This window comes from Pristiophorus japonicus, chromosome 3 (genome assembly GCF_044704955.1).
Source record: "Pristiophorus japonicus isolate sPriJap1 chromosome 3, sPriJap1.hap1, whole genome shotgun sequence".
Taxonomy (NCBI): Eukaryota; Metazoa; Chordata; class Chondrichthyes; family Pristiophoridae; genus Pristiophorus; species Pristiophorus japonicus.
Genome location: NC_091979.1, coordinates 56,776,367 through 56,801,388, shown reverse-complemented (window position 1 = coordinate 56,801,388; position 25,022 = coordinate 56,776,367). Strand labels below are relative to the sequence as shown.

At 46.4% G+C, this 25,022-nt stretch overlaps 1 protein-coding gene across 1 annotated transcript in view; it reads left to right on the top strand.

The window, feature by feature from the left end:
* Positions 1–25,022, top strand: part of kynu (kynureninase) — a 295,567-nt gene that overhangs the window by 126,113 nt on the left and 144,432 nt on the right. Inside the window, exons 5-6 of the mRNA XM_070873566.1 lie at positions 18,086–18,157; positions 18,476–18,550. Coding sequence (XP_070729667.1) covers positions 18,086–18,157; positions 18,476–18,550 — 147 coding nt within the window. The remainder of the gene's footprint in view (positions 1–18,085; positions 18,158–18,475; positions 18,551–25,022) is intronic.

The window sequence follows — 25,022 nt, the reverse complement described above, 5'->3', positions numbered from 1 at the left end:
GCAGCGAGGATAGGCTGGTGGGGGACCTTTGCCTTATGGTTGTTAAGCATAAGACCCATGTTTTCATATGCCTCAGTGAATACATCGACTATATCCTGGAGTTCAACCTCAGAATGTGCGCAGACGCTGTTGTCCGCGTACTGAAGCTCAACGACAGAGGTTGGGGTGATCTTGGACCTGGCCTGGAGGCGGCGTATGTTAAACAGCTTCCCACTGGTTCTGTAGTTTTGTTCCACTCCAGCGGGGAGCTTGTTGACTGTGAGGTGAAGCATGGCAGCGAGGAAGATTGAGAAGAGTGTTGGAGCCATGACACCGCCCTGTTTGACCCCGGTCCGGATGTGGATTGGGTCTGTAATGGAACCGCTGATAAGGATCTCAGCCTGCATGTTGTCGTGGAGCAGGCGAAGGATGTTGACAAATTTTTGGGGGCATCCTAAATGGAGGAGGACGCTCTATAAGCCCTCATGGTTGACAGTGTCAAAGGCTTTTGTAAGATCGAAAAAGGCCTTGTATAAAGGCGGGCGCTTGCTGCATTTTTCCTGCAGCTGTCACGCTGCAAAGATCACAATCACACTACACATTAGCAGTTCATCCACCAGGCTCACAATCACCTGCCTCATTGTGGATCCCCTGAACTCAACTGGCTGGGGTTTTATTGAGTTTTCTGAACATCACGTGACTGGCTAAGCCACTCATAATTTAACAGCTCTGCAAACCTTTGAGCATACTCGCAGGTGCACACACTACACCTTTTTAGTGCTGTTCTTTCCTTTATTTCTCTTTTACTTCCTGCAAATACAATGTATCAAATCCAGCTGTCTGAAAATTTGAATTGTCTGAAAGCCAGATACTTTTGAGAAAATCCCATTTGATTTTCAGTAAAATAAAATCCGGAATTATTGTCCAAAAACTGGTTATTGGCATCGCGCTATGTTTTAAATGGTGTGCGATCGGTCCGAGCCGTGCCCAGCCTTGGCGAAAGACTCTCGACTCAATCCGACCCGACCTGACCCCTGCCACCATTAGTACTTTGTCTGTCTTGGCAGCATACGTACGCTCTTGATTTTCTGGTCCAAAATCTGGAAAAATCCGAAAATTGGCACGGTCTCGGTCCCAAGGTGGCCGGATTGTACCTGTAGTACAATTCTGGTAACTGTACTGCAGTAAGGACATCCAGGCAAATGAAGCAATGCAGAAAGGGGGAACCAAACTAATACCTAGCTTAAGGCCTCGGAGCTGTGAGGCTTTGCTGAAGAGCCTGGGATTGTTTACTCTGGAAAGGCTATGGGGAGATATTACTTGAGTATTCAAGATGCTTATAGGAATAGATAAATTGAACCAAGTAATGGGCCAACAATTCTGGCCTCCCCGGGTCCCGTATAGTGTTCCTATGGACCCGGGAAGGCACCGGAAATGCCGGTTTCCAGCGCGCAAGTTTCTGGCTTGACAGATGGCTGCATCTCGGGAGCGAGGACACTTGTAAGTGAACATTTCCGATATTTACGCTAACAAATGCCCTCAAAAATCTTGCACCTGAAAAAGCAGGCACATAGACTACTTTTACAGGCGCAAGTGTTTTAAAAAACACAAAAACATATAAAAATAAAGTTATTAAAACATATTTTATCATTGAAACCCTCCCCACAACGGTAAGTCTATTTTAAATAACTTTAAAAAAAAATTGGTCAATTAATTTTTTTTAAGACATGAATAACTTTAATTTAAATGAATGTAGTGTAATTATTTTCTATTTTTTATTCGTGTTTTGCATGTTTCGGGCTGTGTTTTGGGTGTTCTGGGCTCTATCACATCATAGTAGTAGGAGTTTAGGACCCTGTGGAACTCCTATAACTATGATACTTTACCTGATTAACTGCCCAGAGCCATGTGACTCCAGCTCGAGGCTTGCATACATCCCGACATGTACGCGCTGCGTCTCGCAGTCAGGGCAGGCCTCAGCATCGGAAAGTCCAGTGTGGGCACCAGCTTATGGTAGGCGCGTAATTTTTCTGTAAACTGCTGGCGGGAAGGACAAAACGAAACTTCAGGGCCAATATGTTTGAGATTGCCACAAACTATAGAATCAAGTCACATAGACTCAAGTTTGGCAGAGGGAAGATTTGTCGATGATTCAGATTTAACTAATTTACATGGAGGGTGGTGAACCTGTGGAATGGACTGCCTCGCAAGGCATTGAAGACTGATAGTATAGAACACTCTGGAGCATCCACGATGCTGAGAATGACGTGAGTAGCACATATAGCGAGTTGGTCTTACCGCAGGTGAAGGGTCCACAGCCAACTAGGGAATGGAAGACCAGCAGGAAGAGTAGTGCAAGGAAGGTAGTGCAGGGGTCCCCTGCGGTCATCCCCCTGCAAAACAGATACACCGCTTTAGGTACTGTTGAGGGGGATGACTCATCAGGGGAGGGCAGCAGCAGCCAAGTTCATGGCACCGTGGCTGGCTCTGTTGCACAGGAGGGCAGGAAAAAGAGTGGGAGAGCGATAGTGATAGGGGATTCAATTGTAAGGGGAATAGATAGGCGTTTCTGCGGCCGCAACCGAGACTCCAGGATGGTATGTTGCCTCCCTGGTGCAAGGGTCAAGGATATCTCACGGGTGCAGGACATTCTGAAAAGGGAGGGTGAACAGCCAGTTGTCATGGTGCACATTGGTACCAACGATATAGGTAAAAAAAGGGATGAGGTCCTATGAGACGAATTTAAGGAGCGAGGAGCTAAATTAAAAAGTAGGACCTCAAAAGTAGTAATCTCAGGATTGCTACCAGTGCCACGTGCTAGTCAGAGTAGGAATTGCAGGATAATGCAGATGAATACGTGGCTTGAGCAGTGGTGCAGCAGAAAGGGATTCAAATTCCTGGGGCATTGGAACCAGTTCTGGGAGAGGTGGGGACCTGTACAAACCAGACGGTCTGCACCTAGGCAGGACCGGAACCAATGTCCGAGGGGGAGTGCTGTTGGGGAGGAGTTAAATTAATATGGCAGGGGGATAGGAACCAAGGCAGGGAGACACAAGGAAACAAAATGGAGACCGAAGCAAAAGACAGAAAGGAGATGAGTAAAAGTGGAAGACAGAGAAACCCAAGGCAAAATTCTAAAGCGTCAAAGTGTAATAAAAAGGCATGCCTGAAAGCTCAGTGCCTCAAGGCGATGAGTATTCGGAACACAGGAGAGGGCTCTCAGCTAATTAGAGTGGGTGAGAGCGTAGATGAACAGGACCCCAAGAAAGAATGCAAAAGGCAGGAGGCAACAGAGCAGAGCAGAGTAGTACTGGGGTAAGTGTAAACCACAAGGTGATAGGAAGGGACAATATGTATGAATATAAAGGGGCTGCAGGAGGGGTCAAAACTAAAAATCATGGTTTAAAAACAAGTAGTAAAACACTCTACCTAAACGCACGCAGCATTCGAAATAAAGTAAATGAGTTGACGGCACAAATCATTACAAATGGGTATGATTTGGTGGCCATTACAGAAATGTGGTTGCAAGGTGGCCAAGTCTGGGAATTAAACATACAGGGGTATCTGACAATTCGGAAGGATAGACAAGAAGGGAAAGGAGGTGGGGTAGCTCTGTTAATAAAGGATGAAATCAAGGCAGTTGTGAGAGATGATATTGGCTCTAATGAACAAAATGTTGAATCATTGTGGGTGGAGATTAGAGATAGTAAGGGGAAAAAGTCACTGGTGAGCGTAGTTTATAGGCCCCCAAATAATAACTTCATGGTGGGGCGGACAATAATCAAGGGAATAATGGAGGCATGTGAAAAAGGAACGACAGTAATCATGGGGGATTTTAACCTACATATCGATTGGTCAAATCAAATCGCACGGGGTAGCCTTGAGGAGGAATTCATAGAATGCAGACAGGATTGTTTCTTGGAACAGTATGTTACAGAACCTACAAGGGAGCAAGCCATCTTAGATCTGGTCCTGTGTAATGAGACAGGAATAATAAACGATCTCCTCGTAAAAGATCCTCTCGGAATGAGTGATCACAGTATGGTGGAATTTGTAATACAGATTGAGGATGAGGAAGTAATGTCTCAAACGAGCGTACTATGCTTAAACAAAGGGAACTACAGTGGGATGAGGGCAGAGTTAGCTAAAATAGACTGGGAACACAGACTAAACAGTGGCACAATTGAGGAACAGTGGAGGACTTTTAAGGAGCTCTTTCATAGTGCTCAACAAAAATATATTCCAGTGAAAAAAAAGGGCGGTAAGAGAAGGGATAACCAGCCGTGGATAACCAAGGAAATAAAGGAGAGTATCAAATTAAAAACCAATGCATATAAGGTGGCCAAGGTTAGTGGGAAACTAGAAGATTGGGAAAATTTTAAGCGACAGCAAAGAATGATTAAGAAAGCAATAAAGAAAGGAAAGATAGATTACGAAAGTAAACTTGCACAAAACATAAAATCAGATAGTAAAAGCTTTTACCGATACATAAAACGGAAGAGAGTGACTAAAGTAAATGTTGGTCATTTAGAAGATGAGAAGATGGATTTAATAATGGGAAATGTGGAAATGGCTGAGACCTTAAACAATTATTTTGTTTCGGTCTTCACAGTGGAAGACACAAAAACCATGCCAAAAATTGCTGGTCACCGGAATGTAATAAGGGAGGACCCTGAGACAATCACTATCACTAGGGAGGTAATGCTGGACAGGCTAATGGGACTCAAGGTAGATAATTCCCTGGTCCTGATGAAATGCATCCTAGGTTATTAAAAGAGATGGCGGAAGTTATAGCAGATGCAATCGTTATAATCTACCAAAATTCTCTGGACTCTGGGGAGGTACCAGCGGATTGGAAATCAGCTAATGTAACGCCTCTGTTTAAAAAAGGGGACAGACAAAAGGCAGGTAACTATAGGCTGGTTAATTTAACATCTGTAGTGGGGAAAATGCTCGAAGCTATCATTAAGGAAGAAATAGCGGGACACCTAGATAGGAATAGTGCAATCAAGCAGACGCAACATGGATTCATGAAGGGGAAATCATATTTAACGAATGTACTGGAATTCTTTGAGAATATAACGAGCATGGTGGATAAAGGTGTACCGATGGATGTGGTGTATTTAGATTTCCAAAAGGCATTCGATAAGGTGCCACACAAAAGGTTACTGCAGAAGATAAAGGTACGCGGAGTCAGAGGAAATGTATTAGCATGGATCGAGAATTGGCTGGCTAACAGAAAGCAGAGAGTCGGGATAAACGGGTCCTTTTCGGGTTGGAAATCGGTGGTTAGTGGTGTGCCACAGGGATCGGTGCTGGGACTACAACTGTTTACAATATACATAGATGACCTGGAAGAGGGGACAGAGTGTAGTGTAACAAAATTTGCAGATGACACAAAGATTAGTGGGAAAGCGGGTTGTGTAGAGGACACAGAAAGGCTGCAAAGAGATTTAGATAGGTTAAGCGAATGGGCTAAGGTTTGGCAGATGGAATACAATGTCGGAAAATGTGAGGTCATCCACCTTGGGAAAAAAAAACAGTAAAAGGGAATATTATTTGAATGGGGAGAAATTACAACAAATGCTGCGGTGCAGAGGGATTTGGGGGTCCTTGTACATGAATCCCAAAAAGTTAGTTTGCAGGTACAGCAGGTAATCAGGGAGGCAAATGGAATGTTGGCCTTCATTGCGAGAGGGATTGAGTACAAAAGCAGGGAGGTCCTGCTGCAACTGTACAGGATATTGATGAGGCCACACCTGGAGTACTGCATGCAGTTTTGGTGACCTTACTTAAGGAAGGATATACTAGCCTTGGAGGGGGTACAGAGACGATTCACTAGGCTGATTCCGGCGATGAGGGGGTTACCTTATGATGATAGATTGAGTAGACTGGGTCTTTACTCGTTGGAGTTCAGAAGTATATGGGGTGATCTTATAGAAACATTCAAAATAATGAAAGGGATAGACAAGATAGAGGCAGAGAGGTTGTTTCCACTGGTCGGGGAGACTAGAACTAGGGGGCACAGCCTCAAAATACGGGGGAGCCAGTTTAAAACTGAGCTGAGAAGTAATTTCTTCTTCCAGAGGGTTGTGAATCTGTGGAATTCTCTACCCAAGGAAACAGTTGAGGCTAGCACATTGAATGTATTCAAATCACAGATAGATAGATTTTTAACCAATAAGGGAATTAAGGATTGTGGGGAGCGGGCGGGTCCACGGCCAGATCAGCCATGATCTTGTTGAATGGCGGAGCAGGATAGAGGGGCTAGATGGCCTACTTCTGTTCCTAATTCTTATGTTCTTATGTTCTTATGTAAATAAATAAATATGGATAAATAATGAAGGAGAGGGGCAATTTGAGGGATATTAGTTTCTGTGATCAATTTGATGGACCACAATCTTTTCCAGTGCCTGCCTGTATTTTTTTCTCCTCTTTTCTTTCCTTCTTTCTGTCTTTATCTTTGTTCTCAGGATAAAGGTGCTGATTGCCTTCTGGTACCTCAAAGAAATGGGCAATCTTCATGGAACTGAGATCATGGGATTGACCTCGACTTTGTGTGATAGTGTCAAACGGGCAATAGCGCATCAGCAGCCCGTTTTACATCTCTCCTGCTGTCAATGGAAATAAATATCGCAAGAGATGTAAAGCAGGCTGTTGGTTCGTTATCACCCACTTTACACTCTCAGAAGTATAGTCATGTAGTACTGGAAGTACCAGAAGGCAACCATCACCTGTATCTTTTCTACTCTTAAAATGTCATGGAGGTGGGGAATTCTTTTTATCAATGAAAATAGAATTTTTTTTCCCTAATTGCAATCTGCCAATAGATTTGGAGAAATTTCAACACACATTGTGGATACCATGTGTTTCTGTGCTGCTGCTCACTTCTCCGACTGAAGCAATCCACATTCATCCCGTTTCCCTCTTCCTTCACCATATCCTTCAGTGTCCTTTTCAAGTCATTTCCCTCATAGATGTTATGAGTGACTTTGCTTTAACTGGCAGTATTGCTTTCCATAATCTAACAACACTTTTTATTCAAAAAATGTCCTTTAGCACTCTTCCTTTGGTACTAATCCAAAATTAATGACCCCTAGTTACAGATCAGTGAAATTAATCTTTCACCAATTTACTTCCTCTCACCTTTTCAAAACTTTGATCACTTCTACTAGACCTTTATTTGTTCCAGTGAATGCAATCCATTTTTCAAGTCTCTTATCATCATATTCTCAAATGATGATGAGAGATTTGAAAAGCAGGATTAACTCACTGGAAGAAATCATATCCCTGGTGTCACCTTGATGAATCTACATTGTGCCTGTTCTGCGGCTCCAATATCCGTCTTATAATGAAGTGCCCTAAACCAAACACATTACTGTGACTGTGGTTAGCAAGTGTCTTGTACTGATTTCTGAAAGTCTCTTTGTGTTTGTATTTGGTGCCACTATGCATAAAACCTATGTGACATTTTCATGGCTTTTTCCACCTATAATTCTGTTTTTAATCAACATAAAAAAAAAACGGATTATCTGGTCATTATCTCATTGCTGTGTGTGGGAGTTTGCTTGTGGATGCAAATTGGCTGACGTGTTTCCCACATGACAACAGTGATTAGATTCCAAAAAGTACTTCTTCATTGCCTGTAATGTGCTTTGAGACATCCGGTGGTCATGAAAGGCGCTATATAAATCCAAGTCTTTCTTTCTTTTCTTTCTTTAAAGATCTTTGTTCTCCACGAACTTTGTTCTTCCACTAAAATTCATTTTCCTGTTTTATTTACTCATCCATTCTCATGCCATATTCCTATGTCCATAACACAAGGCCATAACGTGTACTAAATTAGTTTATCCTTCAATCATCCATACCCTCCATTTAGTACGGGGCTAATATTTCAGATATAAGCTGCTGACAGCAAGCCTAGCCTGCAGGTCGTGCATGTTGAAAGCTTGCGAGCATGTGATCCACAATTTTCCATTTATTGCAATTAATAGACAGAAAATTATGGGCTGCCTGCACATCAGCCACGCCATGACAGGAGCTGATGACTGCTGGACGGAACATCGTTAATCCGATCCGTCATCAATATTAACATAGCCCCAAAGCAGAGAGGACAGCAGAAGCAGTGCCGCAAAAAAGTTAATACTGGGGCCTTAAAGACCCACCTAAGAGAGTCCTATACAGCCAGCGCCTCACAGCCATTCTGGCGTGCCTTGATGAATCTGAGATGCTTAATGCCCACAGTGCTTGGTCTGCCCTCCAGGCCTCCATAACCAGTGCCTGAGAAGAGACACTTGGGGATAGATTATCCACTTCATATCGCCCATTTATGGCCCATATATGGCCCAAATCGGACCTCTATCACTTATTTGAGCAAAAAGTGGAAACTAGGCCCAAAATATCACCAGAAAAACAGGTGCCTAAGTTTCCACTTTGATCGCCGAGAAGATCGCCGAAATTATAGCCCACACAAGGCCCATCCCAAGTTTCAGCACCTAGCATGCACTTCGCTGGGCCGATGTAAGACCCAAAACAGTGCTGAGAAATAGTTGCTTTTTCTGGGCCTAAGAGAAGGCAAATGGGCACTACTGATGCCATTTTGACTTCAATGGAAGGCAGAGGATTAGTTGTGATTTAATTAGAGAGCTAGTTGTACTCAGAATACTGAGAAAGGGAATATAAATAGGTATTATTACGTTATTTTTATTAAATAGGTTTTATATAGTATAATTTACTGAGAGCTATAAGTTTTCATATAGTTATCATTACGTTTGGTTTTATATAATTAGGTTTTATATAATATAATTTAATGAGGATGAGAGCTGTAATGTTTCATAAAGGTATTATTACGTTGTTTTTAGTGAATAGGTTTTAAAAAGTTTTTTTGTGAATTGGTTTTATATAATAGAATTTATTAGAATGTGTTACTAAAATACTCGTATATTAATAGAATGCTCAGATATGGAATGACATCTGTATGGTTGATAACTAATTAAGAGAGAAGACACACACAATTTATTGAATTAAATAAATTTTTTTTTATTAACAAAAATGCAAATAAAAATTGAAAAACTACCCCTCCAACCCCCCACCCCCCCATCCCCCACACCAACCCACCCTTCCCTCAAATACAAAATCTTAACAATTAACAATTAACCAATAACAACTAACAAAACTAACAAAACAGGAACAAGAACAATTGAACAAGTGAACAAACTTTGTGAAAAAACACCACCTTCCCTACCTGCGGCCACGTTTCCCCCCAGGTCCAGTCCCACCACGTGTTCGAACCCCCACCCGCCTGTTTTGGTCTACGCAGATTAACAACAAGACGTCGTGCAGAGTGGGACCGCAAGACTTCCCACGTGATGGAGGTGACGGAGCAGAAGCGGGAGCCTGAAGCTCCACTTCCGAGTCAGGAGGAACTGCGTCCTCTGTACTCACTTGCGTGCTCGGGATCTCACTGCGAGCAGATACGACACCTTGGGCTGCAGCGCCGTGTCCAGCCAGCAACGCATACCGTAGGGCATTGATTGCGGTTGTCTGCTGCCGAATGGCCTCCAAGGTCTCCCTTGCAGTATGCGCCTGCTTGGAAGACCAATTGGAGAAGTTCATGCAGAACTCACTCCAGGATGCTGGAAACTGGCTCCAGTTCGCGGAGAACTGGCTCCAGTTCGCAGAGAATCCCGTGAACCCCTGAATGAGGTCGCAGCCAATCGTGACCATCTCCCTGCACAGGGAAATCAAACTCTCTGTCTGGCCCTCCGTGGTAAGCGATTGTTCGCCACGCTGACTGGACCTCCGTGGGGTTGGCGTTTGCACAATGATGCGCTTTGGCTTCGGCACCTGCACACCGCTTGGTCCCGGTGCTACTTCCATCTCAATCGAGATGGCCGCAGGTTGTTTCCCCCCCTCACAAAAAAATCTCTTCATCCTCCTCCTCCTCCTGCTCCTCCTCCTCCGCCGTCTCAACTTCTTGCGAGCTGCTTGAGGGGTCTATCATATTCTCTGCGACTGAGCACTGCTCAACGGACACTTGACCTGAGAAAGATGAATGAAGTTTCTAAACAACTCATAACAATACATATCAATATATTTCAATATTTCAATATCACTATCAATATTTTAATATAACCCAAAACATTGCAATACTTTGCAAAACCACATATATGCACAAGGGTTCATCAGGGTTAACATGGCCTCATTCGTAATCAGACTACATCTAAATTAATGAATTATAATTGCATAACAAATGCGTAACTACGATATTTCTCATATGTATTTAGTAATGTTTGACACATTGCACATTTCCCATTACTCACCAGACTCAAGAGTGGGCTCGGCCACGCCATGAGTCATGACCGAACGGCTTTCAGGCCCCACCAAGGCCACCGCAAGCTCCTCGTATTCATTCAGTGTGTGCACTGTCGCGGAGCTGCCACCCGTCCTCGTTTGCTCTGCGCGGTTGCTACTGATCTTTTTCTGTAAATGATAATTTAACATTGCACGGCATAAGCTAATGTCCTTGACAATAAACATTGAAGACTGATTTAAATGTTCAATTATTACATAACATTGTCGTGCATATGAATAATTTTTAATATTATTCTAATTATAAATAGCAAGTAAATAATACATATGTATGATTTTAAATATGACTTTTAATTTTTTAAATATTAAAATGCAACTTACTCTGGTAGCTGCATATGAATAATTTTAAATACTATAACATGCAACTTAGTATTAGGGTGAATGAATGTAATTGGTAATGTAATTTATTTTAATTTAATGTAGTTTTTAAATTAATGTTATTACTTCACATTATAAATAAATAACATTGAGGATTTTGTTTGCAATTTATAAACATCAAATAAATAATCCATAATAATAATTTATAAACACAAAGTAAATAATACATGTGTGCTTTTAAATATGACTTTTAAATATGTTTTGAAGACATATCTAAAATCCTACTTACTCTGGCAGCTGCCAGCAGGCTGTTCCATCTCTTGTGGCACTGATCACCCGTCCATGCCTCATTGAATGTCGATGTGACCACATCGGCAATCTCCAGCCAGATTCGTCGATAGGCACGGGATGGAGGTTTCCCATGGCCACCCCGTGTCACGTCCTCCCACCTTGTGGAAACAACATTTACAAGGGCCTCGTTCGCCTCCTCACTCAAGGCTTGTGCCCTTTGATTCTCCATCTCCCTTCTATTTGGTGTTTCCATTCTTGAATTTTAAATCAAATTAGCAAAATACAAACTTCTTCCTCGATGACTCTCTCCTCTCCTTCTCTTCTTCTCTCTGTCCCACTCTCTCCGACAATCCCTGTCCTTCTGAGCATGTGCGATGACCCATGAACTCTCCAAACGCGGCAAAAAAAAATCAACCCAAAAAAAAAATCCCACACATGCGCACAATATCGTTGCTCGGGAAGCTTTTCTTTTTGGACTTCTATTTCACTTCCTCTTTTTTTGGGTGATCGTGAGATCGCTGAAAAATCAGATCGCCCATTAGATATCGCTGGGGTAAGGCCGAGTGGAAAATCGCAAAAAAAAAAGGGCCTTATGCCGGCGATCAGCATGGACATAGAAACATAGAAAATAGGTGCAGGAGTAGGCCATTCAGCCCTTCGAGCCTGCACCGCCATTCAATGAGTTCATGGCTGAACATGCAACTTCAGTACCCCCTTCCTGCTTTCTCGCCATACCCCTTGATCCCCCGAGTAGTAAGGACTTCATCTAACTCCCTTTTGAATGTATTTAGTGAATTGGCCTCAACTACTTTCTGTGGTAGAGAATTCCACAGGTTCACCACTCTCTGGATGAAGAAGTTTCTCCTCATCTCGGTACATCACACATCGCTGGCATAAGGCCCATTTTTTGGGGCCTTGGCCACCTAGTGGAAAGTTTAGCCCCTGGTTACTCAACCAGAAAATACCAGAACTGGTTTGATGAAAACAATCAGGAGATCCAAGAGCTAACAGATCGTTAGCGCAGAATATTTCTGAGTCTCAAGCAACAACCCAACTCGGGAGCTACAAAGCAAGGTTACAGACGGCTCAAGGCTGAGATCCAACAAAAAATCCGGGACCTAAAGAACAGGTGGTGGATGGAGAAAGCGCAGGTGACACAACAACCAGCCGACAGCCACGACACACAAGGATTCTTCATTGCAGTCAAGGCCACCTACAGGTCCAAACTCCCAAGACCCCACCCCACTCCTGGCCAAGAATGGGGAAACACTCATCAAGGACACCGAGGCTGTGAGGGCTCGCTGGAAGGAGCACTTTGAAGATCTCCTCAATCAAGACTTTGCCTATGACTCAAGTGTTCTCAACTCCATCCCGCAGCATGCAACCCACCACCACCTCAGTGAAACCCCAATGCTGCACGAGATAGGCAAAGCCATAAAAAGCTCAAGAACAACAAGGCTACGGGAGCAGATGGAATCCCTGCTGAGGCGCTAAAACATGGTGGAGAGGCACTGTTGGCGCAGATACATGACCTCATCTCTCTCATTTGGAGGGAGGAGAGCATGCCAGGAGGTCTGAGCGATGCAGTGATCGTGTCCATTTTTAAAAAGGGGAACAAATCTGACTGCGGCAACTGCAGGGGAATTTCCCTGCTATCAACCACTGGGAAGGTTGTCGCTAGAGTTCTCCTCAACCGCCTTCTCCCTGTGGCCAAGGAGCTCCTCCCGGAGTCACAGTGTGGATTTTGTCCCCTACGGGGAACAATGGACATGATCTTTGCAGCACGACAACTGCAGGAAAAATGTAGGGAGCAGCGCCAGCCCATATACATGGTCTTTTTCGATCTTACAAATGCCTTTGACACTGTCGACCGTGAGGGCTTATGGAGCGTCCTCCTCCATTTTGGATGCACCCGAAATTTTGTCAACATCCTTTGCCTGCTCCACGACAACATGCAGGCTGTGATCTTTACCAGCGGATCCATTACAGACCCATTCCACGTCCGGACCGGAGTCAAACAGGTCATTGCTCCAAACCTCTTCTCAATCTTCCTCGCTGCCATGCTCCACCTCACTGTCGCCAAGCTCCCCGCTGGAGTGGAACTAAACTACAGAACCAGTGGGAAGCTGTTTAACCTGCGCCGCCACCAGGCCAGGTCCAAGATCACCCCAACCTCTGTCGTTGAACTGCAGTACGCAGACAACGCCTGCCTGCATCTGCACACATTCTGAGGCTGAACTCCAGGATATAGTCGATGTATTCACCAAGGTATATGAAAGCATGGACCTCATGTTTAACATCCGTAAAACAAAGGTCCTCCACCAGCCTGTCCTCATCACACAGCACTGCCCCCCAGTCATCAAGATTCATGGCGTGGCCCTTGACAACGTGGACCACTTCCCACACCTCGGGAGCCTCTTGTCAACAAAGGCAGACATTGATGCGGAGATTCAACTTCAGCTCCGGTGCACCAGTGCAGCCTTTGGCCGCCTGAGGAAAAGAGTGTTCGAAGACCAGGCCCTCAAACCTACCACCAAGCTCATGGTCTATAGAGTGTAGTAATACCTGCCCTCCTGTATGGATCAGAGGCATGGACGATGTACAGTAGACACATCAAGTTACTGGAGATATATCATCAATGATGTCTCCGCAAGATGCTGCAAATCCCCTGGGAGGACAGACGCACCAACATCCGTGGTCCTCACCCAGGCCAACATCCGCAGCATTGCAGCACTGACCACACTCAATCAGCTACACTGGGCAGGCCACTTGGTTCGCATGCCAGACACAAGACTCCCTAAGCAATTGCTCTACGCGGAGCTCCTTCCGAGCAAATGAGCCAAATGTGAGCAGCAGAAACGTTACAAGGACACCCTTAACGCCTCCCTGGTTAAGTGCGACATCACCACTGACACCTGGGAGACCATGGCCGAAGACGGCCCTTGGTGGAGAAAGTACATCCGGGAGGGCGTTGAGCTCCTCGAATCTCAACGCTGTGAGCGCAAATTGTTCAAGCGCAGGCAGCGGAAGGAGCGTGTGGTAAATCAGTGCCACCCCGCCTTCCCCCGACGAATATCTGTGACAGGATTTGTGGCTCTCATGTTGGACTGTTCAGCCACCAAAGAACTCAGTTTATGAGTGGAAACAAGTCTTCCTCGATTTCGAGGGACTGGCTGTGATGATGAAAGCTCAAAATATCAGTGTGCAGTGCCCATTCCTGAAACAGGAATTAGACCCTTTGCATATACAAATACCATGCTGGACGCCTGTTTGACGCCCCACTGCAAGACTGATTTACTATGAGGCAGTCGGCACCGACACCACTCAGGATAGCCAGAACTAGGTGCAGCCTAATGGGTCGACCTTAAAGAGACTTTCTTTCATCATCATCATAGGCAGTCCCTCGAAATCGAGGAAAACGTGCTTCCACTCTAAAAGTGAGTTCTCAGGTGACTGTACAGTCCAATATGGGAATTACACTCTCTATCACAGGTGGGGCGGACAGCGATTGAAAGAAAGGGTGGGTGGGGAGCCTGGTTTTCCGCACGCTCCTTCCGCTGTCTGCGCTTGGTTTCTGCATGCTCTCGGCGACGAGACTCGAAGAGCTCAGCGCCCTCCCGGATGCTCTTCCCCCATTTAGGGCGGTCTTGGGCCAGGGATTCCCAGGTGCCGGTGGGGATGTTACACTTTATCAAGGAGGCTTTGAGGGTGTCCCTGAAGCATTTCCACTGCCCACCTGGGGCTCGCTTGCCGTGTAGAAGTTGCGAGCAGAGCACTTGCTTTGGGAGTCTCGTGTCAGGCATGTAGACGATGTGGCCCGCCCAACAGAGCCGGTCGAGTGTGGTCAGTGCTTCGATGCTGGGGCTGTTGGCTTGAGCAAGAACACTGATTTTGGTGTGTCTATCCATATAGGAGGGCAGGTCTCACGACTGCCCTGTCGACCATAAGCTTGCTGCCAGATTTGGGATCCTGGTCCTCAAACACTCTCTTCCTCAGGCGACCGAAGGCTGCGCTGGCACAACCAACAAGGTGAAATTTTAAAATATATTTACCTGAATGTGGAACTGTGGTGCACACCCCCACTGCCCCCAAATGGACACTGATGTCCCCCTGACCACTGCTGTTCCCCAACCCCTGCCTGTTCGCTGCCCCCAACTGCCCAATCGCTGCCACTCCCACCCATCATCATAGGCAGTCCCTCAGAATCGAGGAAGACTTGTTACTACTCTTAAAATGAGTCCTTAGGTGGCTGAACAGTCCAATACAAGAACTACAGTCCCTGTCACAGGTGGGACAGATAGTAGTTGAGGGAAAGGATTGGGTGGAACTCTTAACACTGCCTGCGCTTGATTTCTGCATGCTCTCGGCGACGAGACTCGAGGTACTCAGCGCCCTCCTGGATGCACTTCCTCCACTTAGGGCGGTCTTTGGCCAGGGATTCCAAGATGTCAGTGGGGATGTTGCACTTTTTCAGGGAGGCTTTGAGGGTGTCCCTGTTACGTTTCCTCTGCCCACCTTTGGCTCGTTTGCCATGAAGGAGTTCCAAGTAGAGTGCTTGCTTTGGGAGTCTCGTGTCTGGCAAACGAACAATGTGGCCTGCCTAGCAGAGCTGATTAAGTGTGGTCAGTACTTCAATGCTGGGGATGTTGGCCTGGTCGAGGATGCTAATGTTGGTACATCTGTCCTCCCAGGGGATTTGTAGGATCTTGCGGAGGCATCGTTGATGGTATTTCTCCAGCGACTTGAGGTTTCTATGTCCGGACTGGGTCAAACAGGCTGCGTCATCGCCCCAATCTTCTTCTCAATCTTCCTCACTGCCATGCTCCACATCACAGCCAACAAGCTCCCTGCTGGAGTGGAACTAAACTACAGAACCAGTGAGAACCTATTCAAACTTCGCTGACTCCAGGCCAGGTCCAAGACCACCCCAACCTCTGTCATCAAGCTACAGTACGCGGACGATGCCTGCGTCTGCGCACATACAGAGGCTGAACTCCAGGACATAGTCGACGTATTTACTGAGGCGTACGAAAGCATGGGCCTTATGCTAAACATCCATAAGCCAAAAGTCCTCCACCAGCTGCACAGCACTGCCCCCCAGTCATCAAGATCCATGGCGTGACCCTGGACAACGTGTACCATTTCCCATATCTTGGGAGCCTCTTATCAACAAGAGCAGACATTGACAACGAGATCCAACACCACCTCCAGTGCGCCAGTGCAGCCTTCGGCCACCTGAGGAAAAGAGTGTTTGAAGATCAGGCCCTAAAAACTGCCACCAAGCTCATGGTTTACAGGGCTGTAGTAATACCCGCCGTCGTGTATGGCTCAGAGACGTGGACCATGTATTCCTACCACCACCATCCCGGCCACCGCTAATCCCTCCAACTCGGCTACCTCCTGATTCGATCTTCCTCACATTCCCAATCACCTCCTCCCTCCCCGGTCACTCCCTTTTCCCAGTCACCATTCTTCCTGGTTGCTTCACTTACCTGAGGACCTCTCTGACAGCAGCAGCAGCTCATCCATCGTGCTTTGGCAGCGAGCCATCTATTGCTCTATGTAACACACCGGTTCAGTGGAAATGAGGCCCAAGGCCCAATATTGGGGGCACCTGGGCATCACCAATCAGATGCAGGGATCAATCCCTGCGCCCCTCGTGCACCCAAAAATGGGCGCCCAATTTTCTAGGCCACAATTTTTAAATCTATACAAACTTTGTCATTGGTTCAGTTTGTAATTGACTGACAGTACCTTTTAGTATTTGAAAGGTTTGTCAAAATCCATGAAATCCCAATAGCTCTTTTCTGAGATTCTAGTCAAAATAAGGAATGACAATTTGAAAATCTCAGAGCAGTAAAGGGACTGTTTGAAAATATCAGAGGAGCAGGTTGATGTTCCTGAAATAGAGGAAGCACCTGCGGCCCAGATTTTGCTGGCATGGCGATTTTGCTGCCCTGTTAGTTAGACTTGTTCGTGTACATTTTGGTTTTAAAACTTTCTGGAAGTGTGAGCTGATAATGGCGCAGTGAGGGCAATGGGGCATCTGGATCTTGGTGGACAATGTGATAAATAGTGTATCACCTTGACCAATGAGATTAAATGATTGAGAAATAAATAGAGGAAGGACTGAGAAGGAGGGTAAATTGGAGTGGGTGAATTCAGTCTTAAATCAGGTGCACAAAGAGAAATGAAGAGAGAGAAAGAAAGATTGGAATAGGAGAGAAAGAAAAAGTAAGAAAACAGATTGAAAATTGAAAATTTGACATTTTTAAAATCTCCCAACAATTTACAATCTGAAAGAATGAGACTCCACACTTTTTATTGTTCATTTTTTAGGCAAGACAGGTTGATTGGCAGTCATTAACTTTAATCATGTGGGTGAAATTCGGTAGCATCCTGTTTGGGGTGTTAACTTTTAACTTTTGATAAGGTAGTGTCCGGCAAAGTGGCTTGCACAATTGTGAGAAATTGGGCATTTTTGCCTCAGAAGTTAAGGGGAGTGGTAAATAAAGCACTAATGGCCTCAGTGGGGCGCTGCAGGGGCACTTTGCCAGAAAGTTACCCAATTTCAGCTGACTGACATTCAGCAATCAGCCTTCAATGTAGTGTGCTACTCGGGATGCAATTGACTGGGCCAGCGACCCGGCATCCAAAACAAAGTGCTGAGCTGCATGATGGCGCCCTGGTCAACACGGGGGCCTCATTGTCGGGCCGACCAAACAGTCGGCCGACAAACTAAAAGGGCGGCCTGGGGCAGATGTCCGCCAGCCTCGCGGCCCACAGGGCAATGCCTCCCATGGGGTGCAAAGGGGTCGGCACGCATGGCGATGACGTCATCACTGGTTTTGCGCCAGTACCGGGGCGCTAATGGCAGATCGCGGAGCTGCCATGTCAGCACCCCCCAAACCTCCGGGGCAATTTCCCCAGAAGCTCTCCCGTGCGAAAAGGATATTGCGCTCCGTTAGTGCCCCCCCAGAGGCACTAACGGGGCTATAAAAAGCGGCAATTTTGGACCCTTTGTTTCTTTGGCTGGAAAACTAAACTACTCATGGTGCATGCAATTCAGACTTATTTAAATATTGACTGTTCAACTTTTATATCTGGTAACCTTTTTGTTTTACAGCTGTCCTTCTACAAACCCACATCAAGTAGACATAAGATTCTCATGGAAGCAAATGCATTTCCTTCTGATCATGTAAGAACTACTTTTACAGCACTAGAATTAATCAAGTCCTTGTATAGGTTACATAGTGATTTATTCATTGACACTAAGTTCTTCTGTTGGTGAAATATTTACTACTTGGCTTTCTGCCACTATCTCAGCAAGCTTTATTACAAGATCACCCAGTGTGCATCTCATTACCAATGCTGTTTTTGGGAAGAATATGCAATATGATTGATATAACGGTTCAGTAAGAGACCATGAAAGTAGCTGAAAACTGACTATATTGATTTTTATGTAGTAAAAGTTAAAGTCTGCAAATCATTAATTATAACCTTCATTTTTTTAAAGTATGCAGTGGAGTCTCAAATCCGGCTTCAAGGACTAGATCCTGAGGAAAGCATGTTGTTGCTGTCACCAGAAGAGGTTTGCATCAGTTTTGTGTTGACAAGATGATATACCAGTTACGCTTTCACAGTAGCTGATTAGACTTGATCATTCTAACAACGCTCTCAAGGCACATAACATTATTTAGTTTTTTTTTGCTTTATTACCAGAACGAGTTATTAGGGTCAATTTGGATTCTGTCCACAGTCTGTCGATCTTGTGAAAGTTGCGGAATTTTAAATCTTAACCCAGGCAAGCTCACTAGCTTATTGTGGATTCAGAAAGAATAGGATAAAATGTGACCTTATTGATATTGTTGCATTGCCGAGTGAATAAATCACACGACTTGGCTGAGGGTTGTAAAACAGAGGTCTGGAGGCCATTAAATGGTACTCAAATTATATTATTTAAGCAGCACAAAGAGAACAGAAATATCCCCTGACTGGAGTAGTGCACACACAGTGACTCCCCTGTCAAGCGCTGAGTGGCACAGCTTCCAAGGCTCTGCCCACAATTGCCATTCGTTACATTTCCAGAACTTTCTAAAAGTGCCACGCATAATTCCCCAATGGACAGGCAAATTAAGCTTTGTAAGATTCTGCATAATTATTCATTTGAAATATCTTAATCGTAACATTTCACACTACGATTGAGATGAAGATGTGTAAAATCATATTTCATGTGCCACAACATTATTCCATGTACCAAAATGCAGGACATTCTTTCTATGTGTCAGCTGTGGCTCAGTTGTAGCACCCTTGCCTTTGAATCCGAATCGCATCCCAGAGATTTGAAATAAAAATCTAGGCTTACAGTCCAGTGCAGTACTGAGCGAGTGCTGTAATGTCGGAGGTGTCGTCTTTCTGATGAGGTGTTAAACCTTGGCCCCGTCTGCCGCCTCAGGTGGACGTGAAAGATCCTACGACACTATTTGGAAGAAGAGCAGGGGAGTTATCCCCAGTACCCTGACCAATATATCTCCCTCAATTCAACATCACTGAAAAAACAGTTATCTGGTCATTATTACATTGATGTTTGTAGGAGCTTGCTATACGCAAATTGGCTGCTGCATAACCTACATTAGAACAGCGAATCCACTTCAAAAAAGTACTCTATTGGTTGTAAAGTGCTTTGGGATGTCCAGTGGTTGTGAAAGGTGCTACATAAATGGAAGTATTTATCTCTATATAAAAGGATAATTACTAAGTATATTGAATTGTATATCTGTCTGCACAAATGAAGATTGTGATTGAATGAAAAGTTAAACAGAATTATTGTTTTCTTGTCCTGTTCTGTAAGAACTAATACAATAGCATGACTATCCTTGCAATGATAAAAACCATGATACAATTTCAAAAAGATCAAACAGGTTTTAACCCTAATGTAGCAATGTTCTATCAAGAAACTTCTCCCAGTTGCCTGCTTCCCTCTTATAAATAAGGTGGGCAACTTTATTGAGCTAGCCTAGTAAAAAGAATAGGCAGAAGTTGAATTTTCTATTCACATGTGAACACACGCTCAGCATCAGGAAGGACCCTCACCAGAGCTATTTAAAGGCATCATCAACTGCTTGCAGATAAGTTGCCGATTGATTCTACTGGCTGTGTTTGTAGAAGTATTTGATGGTTTGTAGTTATTTCAAGCTGCTAAGGATATACTTGCTTTGGAGGGAGTTCAGAAAAGGTTCACTAGGTTGATTCTGGAGATGAGGAGGTTGACTTATGAGGAATGGTTGAGTAGGTTGGGCCTCCACTCATTGGAATTCAGAAGAATGAGAGGTGATCTTATCAAAACGTATGAGGCGGCTTGACAAGATGGATGCAGAGAGGGTGTTTCCATTGATAAGGGAGACGAAATCTAGGGGGCATAATCTTAGAATAAGGGGCTGTCCATTTAAAACTGAGATGTGAAGGAACTTTTTCTCTCAGAGGGTTGTAATTTGCTGCCTCAGAGAGTTGTGGCAGCTGGGACTTTGAATAAATTTAAGACAGAGATAGACAGTTTTTTAACCGATAAGTGAATAAGGGGTTTGGGGAGCGGGCAGGGAAATGGACCTGAGTCCATGATCGGATCAGTCATGATCATATTAAATGGTGGAGCAGGCTCGAAAGGCCGCATGGTCTACTCCTGCTCCTATTTCTCATGTTCTTATGTACAAGGAGTGCTGTGGTAAGTGCTGAAGACTTTTTCCTGCACAGACCACTTGCTCCAAGCCATAGGTACACCTGTAGGCATTCCCCTTGGTCTACAGCATAACAAGGAGAATGAGTAGAGGCAATACAGAGAAAGACAAGCTACGGAAGGAGGGAGGAGGAGGAGGGAGAGAAGGGCTCTCACGAGGAGGCCATATTCATGTGTTCAGGGAGCAATACTCCTCCCTGAACCTCAGTGAGGAACAATGGGTCAGATGTCTGTGCTTCACCAAGTATGTCCTGACTGAAATCTTCCACCTGCTGCAGCCACAACTGCACCCTCAGAGCAGAGCAAGGACCATATTGCCAGTGGCTGTGAAGGTCATGGTAGCCATGAGCTTTTATGCATCAGGCTCCTTCCAGGCTGGAGCTGGTGATATTTGCAACATCTCCCAGTTTTACATCCACTGTTGCGTAAAGGCAGTTTCTGAGGCTCACTACTTCAAGAGAGATGACTTCATTTCATTCCCTCTTGCCAGAGAGCAACTGGCGGAAATGAGCCTGCGTCTTTGTGAGGATTGCAGGCCGCTCCATGGCTCAGGATGTCATTAGAACATAAGGACATAAGAAATAGGAGCAGGAGTAGACCATTTTGCCCCTCGAGCCTGCTCCGCCATTCAATAAGATCGTGGCTGATCTGAACTGCACACACGTTGCTTCGCCGGTGCTGCATGTCAACTCTGAGATGTACTGCAACCGAAAGGAATTCCACTCCCTCAATATCCAACTGGCTTGCAAGCATATTCAGCGAATCATTCAGGTTAATGCCCAGTATCCTGACAGCAATCGTGATGCCTGCATCCTGAAGTAGTCCATTGTCCCATCTGCTTTTGAGCTTCTATGACAAACCAGAGGGTGGCTACTGGGAAACAAGGGCTATCCGTTAACAACATGGCTCATGACTCCAGTGTGCAACCCACGCACATGTTGGCAGCATTAGAAACATAGAAACATAGGCCCCAAGTTTCGACATGATTTGCTCCTGATTTTTAGGAGCAACTGGTGTAGAACGGAATATCTTAGAAATCGGAATTCTCGCCATTTAGTTTGCTCCAGTTCAAGTCAGTTAGAACAGTTTCACTTTGGAACAGAATTTTTTTTTCAAAAGGGGGCGTGTCCGGCCACTTATGCCTGTTTTCAAAGTTTCATCAGTGAAAACTTACTCCAAACTAACTTAGAATGGAGTAAGTGAAGATTTTTGTACGCTGGAAAAAACCTTGTCTACACTTTAGAAAATCAGGCATAGGTTACAAATCAGGCATAGGGAATGGGGGGGGTTTAAAGGGAAGTTTACAAACATTAAACTCTTCAGTTTTACAAATAAAGAGCCATCATCAATAATAAATGATAAAAACATTAATAAATCAACCAATAAATCAATCAAAAAAAATTAATAAGGAATAATTTTTTTAAAAAATCAATAAATAAAACATTTTCTACTTACCGACTGCAGCACCGGGAGCCCTCCAACAGCATGCTGGGATGCCCCCCTCAGTGTGTCTCTGTCAGTGTCTCTCACTCACTGTCTGTCAAGTGTCTGTGTTTCTGACAGCGAGGGGAGGGGGAGGAGAGGGGGAGGGGAAGGAGGGGGATAGAGGGAGAGAGGGGGGGAGCAGAGGGGGGGAAGGGAGAGGGATGGGGGAGAATGGGGGTAGAGGGAGAGAGGGGGGGAGCAGAGGGAGGGAAGGTGGAGGGATGGGGAGGAGGAGAAGGGGGGGAAAGGAGATGGGGGGAGGGGGTAAAGGAGATGGGGGGAAAGGAGATGGGGGGGGAAAGGAGATGGAGGGGGGGAAGGAGATGGGGGGGGGGGAAAGGAGAAGGGGGAGGGAGGCTGAACGGGCCGGGCCCGAGACTTCGGGCAGGGCCCAAGACTTCGGGCAGGGCCCGTCCCCAGCACCAGATTTACAGGGGGGAGCGCGGGTCGGGGGGGGTAGTGGGAGGGAGGTCGGTTCGGTTCGGTTCGGGTCGGGGGAGGGAGGGAGGGAGACGGAGGTCAGGTCGGGTCCAGTCGGGGGGGGGGGTGGGGGTGGGAAGCGGGAGTCGGGTCGGTGTCGGGTCCGGTCTGGAGGCGGGGGGGGGGGGGGGGAAGCGGGAGTCGGGTCGGGTCCAGTCCGGGGGGTCGGTGTCGGGTCCGGTTCGGAGGCGGGGGGCGGGGGGTTGGGAAGCAGGAGTCGGGTCGGTGTTGGGGTCGGGGTCGCGTCCGGGGCCGGGGGGCGTGGGGGGGGAAAGCGGGAGTCGGGTCGGTGTCGGGTCCGGTCCGGAGGCGGGACGGGAGTCGGGTCGGGTCGGGTCCGGTCTGGGGGTGGGGGGAAGCGGGAGTCGGGTCGGTGTCGGGTCCGGAGGCGGGGGGCGGGAAGCAGGAGTCGAGTCGGTTCGGGAGGAAGTGGGAGCTGGCCGTGGGAGGAGCCTTATTCACGCAGCCCCGGTGAGGCCATTGGGCCAGGGCTAGGGGCTGCGTGCTTCAGCCCCTCCCACACAGTTTCGGGCGCCGGGAGCTACTGCACTTGCGTGCCCACTGTAGCGCGCATGTGCAGAGGTCCCGGCACTGTTTTCAGCGCAGGGACCTGGCTCCGCCCCCTACAGCTCGTGCTGCGCTGCGCCGAGGGCCAGAGGACCTGCAGGGAGCTGGAGAATCTGGGCGCACTTTGTGGTGCGAAAAACGGGCGTCCAGGTCGGGACTGCGCCGTTCTAGGCGCGGCTCGAAACTTGGGCCCATAGAAAATAGGTGCAGGAGTAGGACATTCGGCCCTTCAAGCCTGCACCACCATTCAATAAGATCATGGCTGATCATTCCCTCAGTTCCCCTTTCCTGCTATAGAAACATAGAAACATTCTTACGAAAACCATGCTGCCACACAGAATATCATCAAGCAGACCATTGGCATGCTGAACCAATGCTTCTGCTGCCTGGACAGCTCTGGAGCAGCCCTGCAGTATTCGGCAGTGCGAGTGTCAAAATTTGAGGTGGTCTGCTGCATGCTGCACAACCTCGCCATCAAGAGAACACACCCAGTGCCACCAGCTATATGGCGTGCAGCTGCCATATTGCATTCAAACATATTTTAATCATCCTTGTGCATTCCCGTAGCTCCTGTCTTCCATGTGCCTTTGTCTGTCCTAGTGCTCTTACGAGGTGTTACCCCAGTGGCTGCAGCATGGCTGGTGGAAGGCTGTTGACTTTCAGTGGGGGATACTGCAGATGGCTTTGGAGGATGACCTCAAGCAGCTCTGGGGCTAGAAGGCTCAGCTTTGGACTGCACCATCTCGGCATGGGCGGCAGTAGTCTGCGCTGGCTGGCTGACAGGCAACTGCAAGGGCACTGGCGCAGTGGCAGGCGTGGGAGGACCACAGCAGGGTGGTGCTCCACGGAACTACTGCCACTCCCCGGAGCGGTGCCTCAGCAATAATAGTAATCTATTGGAAGACTGATTATTGGATTGCTGTGATACCCTGCAAGTCCCTTTCAATGCCGCTAACCACAGCCACAATGGCAACAGTCTGAGTTTATATGACAGAAGTCTGAGCTTCCACTGCAGCACCCACACGTGGGGTGGCTTCTGCTTGTGCTGCAATGGAAGTTGAGACGTCAGCTATCAGACGCGGCATTGTGGTTGGGTCCACAACTGAGCACATGGATTTGTCCATTAAGTCCACGCTGGATATGATAGGCTCCAAGCTCTGTGCAAAGTCCTGTGCCAAGTTGGTGCCGGACTCCTTCATGCTCCTTGACATAGCACGCAGGCTTTCTGGCAGGCCTGCTAAATCACCAAGCTTTTCAATGATCTGTAACGTATGCACCTATGTGTATGCTCAATGGTTTGGAGAGCTGTTGAGTTGGAAGTGGCTTAGCCAGTCGCGTGATATTCACAAGACTCAATAAAACCCCAGCCATTTGGGTTCATGGGGATCCATGATTAGGCAGGTGATTATATTACAATACCCATCAGCCTTCTTAAGTAACCTGCCCGATCAAAGTGCTCATCTGAGCCCTCTGCAGCAGAACTCATGTGTGATTCGTCCTCCAGCGAGCTGGCACCTGCACTTCCCTTGCCTCCTTCCCTGTCTGCAGACCAATCGTGGGATCTGCATGTGTCTCACCACATGCAGATCCCACATCTAAGCTACCCTCTAAAGTACATGGAGTGTCAGTATCTGAGCTGGTGGCTGCGAGTGTGAAATCAAGTGATGGTGCTGTGTCTTCAACATCATTGCCTTCTTCCGCTTACCTGGCCAAGACTCTGGAAGGAGACAGGCACAAGAGTAGAACTATGGTGAGGGGAAGGGGAGAAAGCAACTGGTGTATGTTTACACCATCTGCA